This window comes from Lineus longissimus, chromosome 3 (genome assembly GCF_910592395.1).
Source record: "Lineus longissimus chromosome 3, tnLinLong1.2, whole genome shotgun sequence".
NCBI lineage: Eukaryota > Metazoa > Nemertea > Pilidiophora > Heteronemertea > Lineidae > Lineus > Lineus longissimus.
This window is the reverse complement of record NC_088310.1, coordinates 3,209,785-3,221,876: the sequence shown is the minus strand read 5'-3', so window position 1 is coordinate 3,221,876 and position 12,092 is coordinate 3,209,785. Positions and strand designations below refer to the sequence as shown.

The following is a 12,092-nucleotide window of genomic DNA, read 5'->3' as shown; positions in this document are numbered from 1 at the left end:
AACATGTTCAACGGACAGTCGTGCAGGATGTGGCTTGGGGTTGGGTCACCAATACCACGATCGCATGAAGCATGCTTCCTCCTCGCCCAGTATATCGATATTCTATGTCATTATATGGTCAGGATACGTCAGTAATACTGGCCGTATCATGGGATGTATTCAGAAATGCTGACAAATATTGAGCAAATATCCTGCAATATTCTAATTATAACACATATCACAGCTTGAATACTGATCTCAAAATTAAAAAAAGAACTCAGTATTCCAACCCATTTCGTGCAGTGAATGCCATAGTCCAGCCACTCCGACCACAACCTCACTGTTCCAAGGACAACACCGCCGAACACATTGCATCATACTTGGCAAGGACAGTATTCGAGTCTGGCAGTACGTACCCAGGACAGTATCACAGCTGACTTTAGCAAGGGCAATGTTATAGTCTAGCTGTTACGACCACAGCGTCACAACCTGGCTGTAGCAAGGACGATATTAAAGTTTGAACATGCCAAGCACAGTGGCACAACCTTGTTGTTGCAAGGACAATGCCAGAGTCTGGCCATGTCCAGCGCAGTGACACAACCTTGCTGTTGCAAAGACGGCATTAGGGCCCAGCCAATGTCTTCGCAATGTCACAACCTGACTGTTGCAATGAAAATATTAGTATATAAAAGAGTGTGGTATATGCCACAGGGACGATGTCACAAAGGTGATTATGGCCTAGCTGTCTGACAATGTCCAAGGTGAAATTTATTAGCTTCAGATGCCCCATTTATACTCCAAATGCAATGGACAGGCCTTGTCTTATCACCTATTACATAGAGGAAGGACAATCAGGATGACGAAAGGGACTGTATTGGAGTCCCTAGCCTGTAGAACCACTCTTGGGACTGACAAGTGCTGTCCTAGAGGTGTCCTGATTAGAGAGGTCAAATTTAATGGAAACTACAACTTTGCGACTAAAAATAGTGTTCTTAATAGGGAGGTGTTTGCTGTGGTAGGTTCCACAGTCAAAAAGTCTATACGGCAATTGCTTGGAGGTAAGGCCTAGGTTCCAGCTCAATTTCATAGGAAAGCGATTTAGGCGACAGAGGTGCTCTCCAGCGGTAGAAAGTGGAACTGAGAGTTTTGGACGAAGTTTCAGTTCTACTTTCTGCCACGAGACAGCGTTACTGTCGCCTAAACCGGCGAGTGAAAGTGCCATCCAGCGGTAGAAAGTGGAACTGAGAGCTTTGGACGAAGATTTCAGTTCAACTTTCTGCCACGAGACAGCGCTACTGTCGCCTAAGCCAATTTCTAACTGTGGGTCCTGTATCATTGGTTTTCATGCCTTTGGAAAGTTATCAGTATCAAACTAAAGGAATTTGATAGAGATAATGACTTGCTTTAGTTGTCAAAACAGGTTCAGCACAGCCACAAGCTATCTTCCCACACAAACGACAGTAGATATGATTCTCCAAAGTCCCAAAAAATGACATCACAGAAATGTAGAATGTGCATTTGGTACAATTTATTTCTAAATTGTCAATGAGTATCATACAATGTAGTTAAAAAATTAACTAAAAACAAAAAGGAGAAATATGTAAATATAAGTTAATACATTACTGGAATGTCAAGAAGATCAAAATAGTAAAAGTTAAGTACATGATATAGAATGTGTTAAACCATCACGCAATATTTACAACAAATACATTAAAACATTAAATGCTGAGTTAGGTAAATAGGACAGTTAAAATACATAACGAGCATGATAGTGATAAACTTGTGACCAAGATAATGAGACAACTTGTTTGTCTAGGCAGAAAAGGAGACTGGCTGTTATCTTTCTACATCAACTCCGCCTTCAGCGTGTTTTTCAAAAAGGTTAAAGATTGAAGTCTATGATGTAGTCCTTATTGTGTAGAAAACAGCTGGCAGTACAGAGGAATGCACACAGGCTATAATTGTGACATGACTATAATTGTACCACTTTCTTAACCTATTTACAAAGTATATGGGCAGGGGCAAGACATGTAAACATGGTAACAAATTTGTTCGATAAAGGACGGATTGTTAATCACAGTAGGCCCTATAGATATTTACAACAGAATTGACACCCTCTTAAACGATCAAAGCATATTATGCAGTATCAAGAACCCTATATGGATATAAATACTAAAAGCTCAAAAGAACCAAAAATGGACCATCGTTTGTGAGTCTACATGCATGTTGTATAAATGACAAGTTTTGGAAAAACTATTTCTGAGCCAGTTTCAATGTAATCTCAATTGTCAACAATCACATCGGATCATTAATATAGTAAGGACGATAGTTGGCTTTTACACAAATACACAAATTGATCCCAATTTGAGAGTATTTCTAAACAAACCTAATAGGCCTACACATGGTGCCAACACACATAAATTCAAGTTAACACCAATCTCATACAAAACAACAAACTTTCCAAACTATGGTGTGGTATCAAAAGTAGTATTTCATCGGTGTTCATGATAATAATTATGTAGTCGGATATCAATCAATGTGAAAACATAATAAGACACAAAGTTCCGAATTGACCAAGAAACAATTGAGGGCAGTGAATATTAGGTAATTTACAAACAATACAGATATTTATTCAAAATTAAGTTGCAGTCAATGCCTGAAATATTATTTAAGGCGGTCTTTCATGTTCGAGAGACCATAACCTAATACAGTAGAACCTCTCTATTAAGGACACCCGTGGGACTGAAAAGTACTGTCCTTAATAGCGAGGTGTCCTGATCAGAGAGGTAAAATTGAATGGTAATTCAATTTCGGACCAAAATCAGTGTCCTTAATAGAGAGGGTGTCCTTATTAGAGAGGTGTCCGCTGATGGAGGTTCTACTGTATATCCAAAATATACATTAATTGCACAACTTATGAATTCACGGCTGTTATGAAACAGACATCACATTGTTCATCATAAGTGAGTATCAGTAAATGTCATTTGTTCTTTCTGGACGGCCATTGAACTATACGGCTTGTTGTCGGCGAAGTCCTCATCATACTGAAACAAGAAACACATTGCCTTAAAACAATATATGTGACCCATCACAGCAAAACCAGGCGCATGTCGCTCTGAGCTTGGCAGGTTGAGACGGACTGTTTGTTCATTTCTCTATTGTCTGCCTTTTGTGAAATATGAGCACATCAATTTCTCCCATTATCTCCTGGTGTCATTTAGGCTCATCTTCTGTGCGACATGCGCCTGGTTTTGCTGTGACGGGTCACATATAAAGAGTTTAAACTTTAAAAAGTGTAATTCATATGCTGTGCCTGTCATTACATGACCATAACACAATTCCTGTCGGCTCTTTTTCGTAAAATTTTGCTAGTGAATGTACATTATGGACATTTCGGACGCATTTTGAACAAATTTTGTTGATAAAGAAGCTGATGAACTCAGAACTTGTATTTGGAACACTCACATGAGTCAAGGCTAAAGAAGAAGAGATATGAAGTAGACTACTAACCGTTAAACCACCTAACCCGCTATCCATCGGGGGTAGATGAGCATCCCAAGCTGGTTGTTCCTCCTCCTCATCATCATCACTCAGATACTTGGACGATTTATGCGAGAGTTTATCGAATGAGAGGTCCACGATACTACCGTCTGGGTCCTGATGTATCGTCAGGTTCGACCGCTGGAATGCCGGGTTAACGAATCCAGGCTGTTGTTGGTTCTTGACACTGATGAGACTTGCTTGGCTGTTTGGGCGATTGGGGTCCTGGAATGCATATTAAACAAGATAAATATATACAGCAGAAAGAGGATGACATCAAAACTATTGGCCAACAATGATGTCTGTTCTATTTCTCAGAAGAATAATGATTTGAATGGTTTTGGCTCTGTATGATGTGGTCACCTTTCAGTGTCATTTGTGTACCAATTTTTGAGTGACTTTCACTGAAAACCTGATGCAAAATATCGTGCCGAAATTCTCCTGTCAAAGGGTAAGAAGGCAGACTTACAGCTGCTATAATACTGCCATCATACGGGTCGATACAATAATTCATTCCGAACGGCATTCGTTTGTGTCTGTGCTGCAGTGGCGCCCTCTCACGGATGTATGGCGTATTTCGTCCCGAGTAGCGTAAACAGAGCACAATACCGAGGAAGAGTAGAAGGAGAGAGACGACGAGGACCAACGCGATGAACCAGACTTCCTGGTAGAACTGGGTCACTTGAGGAGCAGCAGTTGGTGGTGGCATATCTGTTGTACCTGTAAGTTGAAAATCGATCAAGTCGGAAATGGATCATTTAATCACCAATTAGCTCCAATTATATATACTCATTATTACCCTTTGGAGACAGATGGAGTGGCAGAGTGGTCATATTCCTTATGTTGTGGGTTTGACTCCTAGTCCACCTAATTCCCAAGCAGAAGGCCACTGTCCCAGACAGCACAAATCCACAATCGTGGATTAGCTTCAAATTAGCTTCAAAGTTAAGAAAAGTTAAGAAAAGTTAATGACTGACACAGCTCGTCACAAATGCCAATGATGAAATAGACACTTACCGATGTTATCAGGCATACTTGGATCAAAAGTGACGCTAGACGAGGTGACCTCTCCCATTTCTGTGATACACTTCACTTGGAACTGATATGCTGAAAATAAACCAAAACAGTAGAAATACATAGAAATACATGTACATGTAAATGTATAGGAAAATTTTAAATGTCTTGACCACAATCAAGTACTTGCAAAGCAAGCCCAAGGGCTTCGTCATGTTCATTAGTTACAAAGGGAAACAGATCAGGTCTTCATAAAGAGGGTCGTGAAAAGCTTGTGTCTACTTACTTTGGTCCTTAGACGCCCTCTCCATGCTGGCATTCCCAGCCAAACCACTATAGGTTCTCTTCTGGTCGGTGTACATAATGAACTCTCGGAGTTTGCCATTGAGACCGAAGGAGTTTGACCAGTCGACAATAATGAGGGATCCCTGAGGCGTCATAGTCGGAGCCGTGAGATAGGTTGGGGCTGAAAAAGAGATGAATACTTCAACATCCATATGATATGGAATTCACTCACATTTGACCACTCAACAATGAGACCTCATGTCGGGGTGGTGAGGCACTATCTGCCAAATCAGAGCAGACCGGTTTAGACAGCCTCATGTATGAAAGTTGGAGTAGCTATTACTTCAAAGCAATATTTGGATAGGCCATTCTGAATCCATGACCTGAATTAAAGATGATACATACCTTTAGACAGAGTGGCAGTATTGGTCCACACAGGGAAATCTACAGGCCCAATCTGGTTGTAGGCTTGGATCAGGAAGCCGTAGGCTATGTAGGGCTTGAGGCCGGTCACGTTATGCTGCAGAGTTAAGCCCTGGAACACCGAGACTGACGAGCCTACATTGCACACTTCTGTGAAAGGCTGCTCTGTGGGGGGACAGGCTGTCCTCTTTAGTAGCTCATAGCTGGAAAGTTGATGCAAAATTGTCATCGATTATCTGATGAAGACACCATGTACATTACTATACATCTCATAACCTGCAACTGCTCCTATATTGTTGTACTCGGTAAGAAACCTGAGGGGACTGACAAAGCACTTTTCCATGCCTTTCCTTGCTCAAAGTGCATCATGATTCCAGAACTGGGATGCTAAAGAGGATCTACTAAGTGCTCACCTAACCTTCGCATTATTAATTGCAAAGAAATAAGTGCCTCAGAAGGGATCTGAACCCATGACATCTAAACCACAACATTTTCCAAATTGATGTACTCACCTGCTAATGATGCCATTCGGTTTTGCTGGAGCCTGCCACTTCAGCATGACGCTAGTTGCTGTCCTCTGTAGAACTACAGCAGCTGCCAAACCCACAGGTTTTGCCGCTGCTGTCTGTACACTTGTGGCATTACTGCGGGTACAGCCAGGTGGCGTACAGGCATCAGCCTGGATGGAGTACGTGGTCCATGGCTCTAATCCACTTGCTGTGAGGCTTGGCGACAAACTCTGGTTGCGCTGGAGAAAGATTCAGCAAATCTCACAAATTTTGAAAAGAAAATTGTTAACTGAGAAGTTTCTTGGTTTCTCATGTCATTACGACTTTGTCGAAATAGTTGCAATGTCCGTTTTTCTACAAGCACTGAACTCAGGTCGAAAGCATGCGTGTCCGCTAACATACACCAGAGACAGCTTCAGACATAGCTGCCGAGAGCTAGGGTCATTTAATCATGACAAGAAACTTACCACTTCTCCATTGACAACGACACTGTATCGCGAAATTACGCCATTTGGTTCTGAGGGTGGTGTTATCTCTACAGAAATGATGGTGGCGGTTTTTGCCTGAAAGATGACAAGGAATAAATCATATGACTGCATGTCAGAGCAAATTAAAGGTACCATCACATCTATGGGTTAAACTGGTAGTTAGTGACCTTGATTGATCCCAGGTTGCTGTGATCACAGATTCTTGTCACAGGCACCTGCGACGCTCACAGCAAATGAGCTATTTTTGTCACATGGAATCAGGACAGCAGGTTGCTGAAATTGAATTTGTCTGTTTGCTGGGCACATTGTTCAAAGCAGATAAAGGAATGGAACAAGTAATCGTAAAAGGTATTTTACTCACAATAACTACAGGTGGCTTGAGACTTGTTGGTGGAGACTCGTAAGTCTTGACGCCTGCCCATGTGCTGTTGGCGTAGCCAACTTTGTTGTAGACACTGAGCCTGTACTCATACTCCTGGTATGGCTTCAGTTTAGGGTCGTTATCAGTATACTCTAGTGGGGTAGGTAAGCCTTTGAAGACCAGGATGATTGGTCCATAGGTGTAGGCTGAAGAGAGATTAAGAACGTTGCTCAGATAATTCAGGAAGCTGTTGAATTTGGTCAGAGTTCTGCAATCATCACCAATCTACTCAATGTAACTTCAAACAGCCACCTCAGTGGTTTTGTCCAGCTCGATACGAACATCGGATAAACAAGCAACACTTGATGCATGAAGTGTGCTGCACGCTGGCAATTTTGATTGCAGAGATATTTAACTTTTGCTCTCCATTTAGTCGCCTGTGTACATTATATTATACTTACATGGTGTTTTCTTAATTACCATCCGTCTGCTCAGCTCATATCGACTGATGATGCCATTTGGTTGACTTGGTGTCACCCACGTGATCTGAATATCTCTATGGCTGCCGGTATTATCATGGCGTGCAGTCAGTGTTGGAGGACCAACGTTGCTTGGGGCTGCTTCATTGGTCGTTGCCGTGGCGATATCACTTGTAGCACACCCAGCAGACGTACATGCTTGAATTCTGAATGAGTACTTTGTATAATATGATAATCCACGAACGATATAATCAAAAGCGCTCACTGCGGAAAAAACGTTCTCAGTGTCTTTATACAAAGTGTAGTTGACAATTTGTCCATTTGGTGTCGCTGGGGCAGTCCATTTTGCCCGAATAGCAGTGTTTGAGAGGACTTCTAGTTGTGGTGGCAGGATGCCCAAGGGGGATGATGAATAGGTGGTCGCTGTTGTAGCTGGGCTTGTTGTCTTTCCTTTACTGTTAAAAGCAGTCACTGTGTAAGAGTAGCGAGTCCCAGGGACGAGGTCATAATCCGTGTGCTGGTTTCCGACTGTCGTATTGACTAAAGTACCATCTCTACGAATTTCATAAGATGTTATGATCCCATTTGGTTTTAATGGTGGCACCCAGGTGACTTCTATCGATTTTGCACTTGTTACTTGAAGTGTTGGAGCCGGTATGTCTAGCGGTGCGGCTTCCCCAGGGCGCCCTGCGATGGCGCTACTGTTCTTGCAGCCACCACTTGTGCAAGCTGCTAGAATAAACGTGTACGCCTGGTAAGGAATCAGACCTGTCAGCTTGTACTCCAATGTCATCCCCTCGTATTTGACTAAATCATCCATGTACAGAATGTATCTATTAATGACGCCATTCGTAATCTGAGGCATCACCCAGTTTGCCCCGATAGCTGTTGCACCCGCAGCTGTTAGTTTTGGTGCATCTACTTCAAGCGGGGGTGTTTCCCTGGTCCGCAGCATACCCGGGGCACTAGTAGAGCATCCTCCTCCAGTGCATGCAGTCACGGTGTAAGAATACCACGTGTATGCCGTAAGGCCATTGTCTATGTACCATTTGGCATCCGTAGGTGTAAAACTCAAAGGGACACTTGCATTCCTTCGCAGCTGATAACCTTGAAGAATGCCATTGACATCGGAAGGTAGTGACCAACTGATGTTTAAAGACCCAGCCACAGTACCGTGATACTGTACGCTAGGTTTCACTAGTCCACTAGGTGGAGCTTGTGCAGTTTCCACGCCATTAGAAGGACTGGTGATGCAACCTTTCGAGTTACACGCTTCAACATTATAATCATATCGGCGATATGGTTTAACTGTTCCATCCGCATACTCATAGCTATTTGCATCCGTTTTATCTGTTGAATAGATAATCGTACCTGTAGCACGCTTCGACTTGGAACTAATTGCCGATTCTGTACGATAAACTCGGTATATATTGATCTTGCCGTTAGCACGAATTGGGGCTGTCCATCGTATAACAACATGTGTCGAATTAACTTTTCCAAAAGTTGGTGGAGTTTGATCCTTTGGCATGACCTCTGCTGTTTGGATTGTCTGCTTCTGTCCCCGGGCACAGCCACCGGTGGTACAGGCTTCTAACTGTACTGTATAACTTGTAAACGGAGTCAAAGTTCCACCATATTCAAACTCGGGAAAACTTCCACTGTAAATAGGGGCTTGTTTGTCTCCATCATATATTCGATACGTTGTGATTACTCCATTGGGCTGTGAAGGCGCATTCCACTTCAGATTGACAGCATTGCCACCTTCAAGAGGAGTGACCTTAAAGGCCTCCAGACCTGCAGGGGCAGCCTCCCCGGTCGTACCAGACACCCACACAGACACTCCTTCACCAGCGTTGTTCATCGCAATCACTCGCAGTCTGTACTTGGTGTAGGGGGAGAGTCCACTGAAAGACGTCAGCAGAACATCACCTGGGACGGTGATATTGAAAACTGGAGGACGGTCAGTCGGATCATTAGAAATAACCGTGTAACTGAGCCGATAGATGGTGATAATCCCATTTGGGTTCTCTGGAACCTTCCATTGGACTTTAAACCCATATGGGCTCGTTTTGTTGATCTGTGGAGGAGCTATACCTTGGGGCACAGCCTGTGGTGTCTGAACACGAGCCCATGGACTAGTGGTTCTCCCCTTGGAGTTCTCGGCAACCACCTTATATTCATAGAAGGTGAACGGTTTCATGCCGGGATCGGCATTAGTCAGAGTAAATGTCTCGCCATCTGAGAAATAGATAAGCAGCTCCCCGTTTGTCCCAAACACACGTTTATATATCAAATATTTCAGAATCTTTCCATTTGCATCGGTTGGTTTTTCCCATGAGACGTCAATGATGGTAGAACTTTTTGGGAAAAGAGTTGGAGCCTTCTGTCCACTAGGGGGTGCCTCATGTGTCGTTACACTCTTTCCTGGCCCATTCCCGCAACCATTTTTCAGATTTGCCAGACAAGCGCGCATTCTGACGTCATACGTTACGAACGGTTTTAAGTTCTGAATGATTGCACTACGTGTTGCAGCATCATATGCAACACTGACAACCTCATCTACCTGACCAGCATTTAGGACAATCCGGTACTGATCAATTCCCGTAGTCGGTTTGGTTGCCGGTTGCCACTCTACCAAAATCCGGTTTGAATCTAATGCCGTGACATTAGATGGCGCTTTGATGCCTTCCGGTGTCTGTGTTGGCATGATAATTGGAGATTCCGAGCTGTTAGTGCCACCAGCTATTGTTGCAGCCTCGATGAAATAGAAATACGTGGTACCCGGTTGCAAACCGTTATCTTTCGCTTTAGTTACATCTGTTGAGAACTGTTGGACCTGTGTGATGGTGTTGCCTTGACGACGATAGAGCTTGAAATAGATGAGAATGCCGTTGATTTTCAGCGGGAGTTTCCAGTAGACTTCCACCTGGAAAGCATTGATGACGAGGATGGTAGGAGCGGAAAGACCTGAAACAAAAACGATATGTAAAGTTATAAACTTTGAAATTTGCAAAAGACAAAATAATTATGATCTCCAGCTCCTGCCTTAAGTAGACGAAACCACCCCGCTTTACTAACACTCAGTTACTACTGACTTGTCTAGTTGATGAAATAGATACTGGTAGCGAGTTTTACATTCCATCAATAAGACCCTACCTTCTGGCTTATCCTGCTTTGTTTTCGCCTTTGACACTGAGCTATTGGTACAACCAGCCACAGAGCAAGCTTGCAATATGAACTGGTATTCTGTGTTAGGTATCAGACCTGGAAATACAAATAACTTCATGCATCAGAATCAGTTTCAGAGCCATCAACACATTAGTGCCCAGCCACTACATGTGTCTAGTAACCTGATGGTCAGTCTTTGAACACAGAGTTCCCAGAGGGCACTCAATGCCTGGACTAGGACTAGAGACATTTTGACTACTAGGGCACTCAGAAACCGAAGAATCTCATATCTGGTTCAACAAACTTTCCTTAGAATTGCCTGATCAGACTCCCTCTGGTGTTCAAAAGAAGATTACTTGATTTGGATATTCTGACAATTGCCCTGACAGGAACTTCTGGTACTCAAGAAAGAAAATCCAAGAGCCAAGAAAATATCCTATCAGCTAACTTACCAGTTAAGTCATGTTCGAAGATAGCAGCAGTAGCATTCACCACCTGTCCCGATCCGAGCTGGTACACAACATAGCTCAGTATCAAACCGTTAGGGTTGCCAGGCTCGGTCCACTTCAGATGGATGGTACTAGAATTGACCACATTCAACACAGGCTCATGGACGCCCTCAGGTTGTCCCTGCAAAGTGGCTACCGTCACCTAGAATAATCAAGCACATGGCCATTTTAGTGACGACAACTTTAAAAACAGTGTTTTGTGTGCGAGACAAAAATAAAACCCCACACAGGTTATCCCTGGGACTTAATTGGCATCGTCTTGAATCTGAAGTTCTATGCTCTTGCCTGCAACAACTGCTGCGAGCACCTGACTTACTTTGTCACTGTCTGTACATCCGGCTGCTCCAGTACATGCCCGGATGTAATATGTGTACGTCTTGTACGGGTAGATCAGATTATTGTCTGAATAACTCATGGTGATGCCCCGGTAGATCTCACCAATTCCATCCCGGAATAACAAATAATTGCTAATGATTCCATTGGCTCTGGTTGGCGGGTCCCATGTCAGGATGATCGTGTCATAGCGGCCTGGTTTTACTGTTGCTTTGGGTGGGCTCACACCGACTGGTTTATCTTCTGCTGTAGTCACTGGGGTGTAATCGCTCAGTCCGTTTCCTGCACCATTCACTATTACAACGGCGTATTCATATCTCGTGTATGGGTAGAGGTCTTTGTCTGAAGCAGAGGGTAAGGGAGAATTTGTATCAAGAATGGCTGCAAATGTTTATCAAAACTCGGCTTACTCATCCACCTCCATCCCCCAAACTTACCTGTGTAAGACAACACCTCTGGATCAGCTATTGTAACTTTGGTAGGTCCTAGCGTACATTCTGTAGGCGACGTAGTTGGTGCTGAAGTCGGAGTCACAATCGGATTATAAAAGCCTGGGACGCTCTGACAACTCTTCTGAGTTTTATCAAAGTTACACCGATCACAGAACGCATTCTCTTTTTGCGCAACTGGACAAACGACACTGTAACCACATCCCGATTCAGCGTCTGACTTATCTGCGCATGTCTGTTGAGTTGGGTTGTATCCGGCATTGTTACAGCAGCTAAGACCATTGGAGATGCGTTCCGTACCACAGCACTTCTCATTAGAATTCCGCAGGGCATCGGCACTGGAGTACGTGTGCACCTTTGAAACTTTCGTATTCGATGTACAACACGTAGTGGTGTTACTATCCACAAACTGCGTGCCACAACAGGTCAAGTCCGTGTTCTGCACATACGCCTTTCCTTCTGTGTAATTCCCGCAGCAGACGAGAGAATCCTTCACCAGGGCATTGCCACAACATTGCTTGCCATAGCGATCGTGGAGTTGACCTGGAAAACATG

At 43.5% G+C, this 12,092-nt stretch overlaps 1 protein-coding gene across 1 annotated transcript in view; it reads right to left on the bottom strand.

Moving 5' to 3' along the window:
- Window positions 1-2,687: 2,687 nt before the first annotated feature.
- The window catches only part of LOC135484598 (usherin-like), a 35,575-nt gene continuing 26,170 nt past the window's right edge, over window positions 2,688-12,092 (bottom strand). Inside the window, exons 46-59 of the mRNA XM_064766233.1 lie at window positions 11,526-12,080; window positions 11,072-11,430; window positions 10,699-10,897; window positions 10,235-10,342; window positions 7,061-10,045; window positions 6,600-6,805; window positions 6,218-6,313; window positions 5,754-5,989; window positions 5,224-5,444; window positions 4,820-4,999; window positions 4,537-4,626; window positions 3,989-4,239; window positions 3,490-3,744; window positions 2,688-3,023 (exon numbers count right to left, since the gene is read on the bottom strand). Coding sequence (XP_064622303.1) covers window positions 2,937-3,023; window positions 3,490-3,744; window positions 3,989-4,239; window positions 4,537-4,626; window positions 4,820-4,999; window positions 5,224-5,444; window positions 5,754-5,989; window positions 6,218-6,313; window positions 6,600-6,805; window positions 7,061-10,045; window positions 10,235-10,342; window positions 10,699-10,897; window positions 11,072-11,430; window positions 11,526-12,080 — 5,828 coding nt within the window. The 3' untranslated portion in view covers window positions 2,688-2,936. The remainder of the gene's footprint in view (window positions 3,024-3,489; window positions 3,745-3,988; window positions 4,240-4,536; window positions 4,627-4,819; window positions 5,000-5,223; window positions 5,445-5,753; window positions 5,990-6,217; window positions 6,314-6,599; window positions 6,806-7,060; window positions 10,046-10,234; window positions 10,343-10,698; window positions 10,898-11,071; window positions 11,431-11,525; window positions 12,081-12,092) is intronic.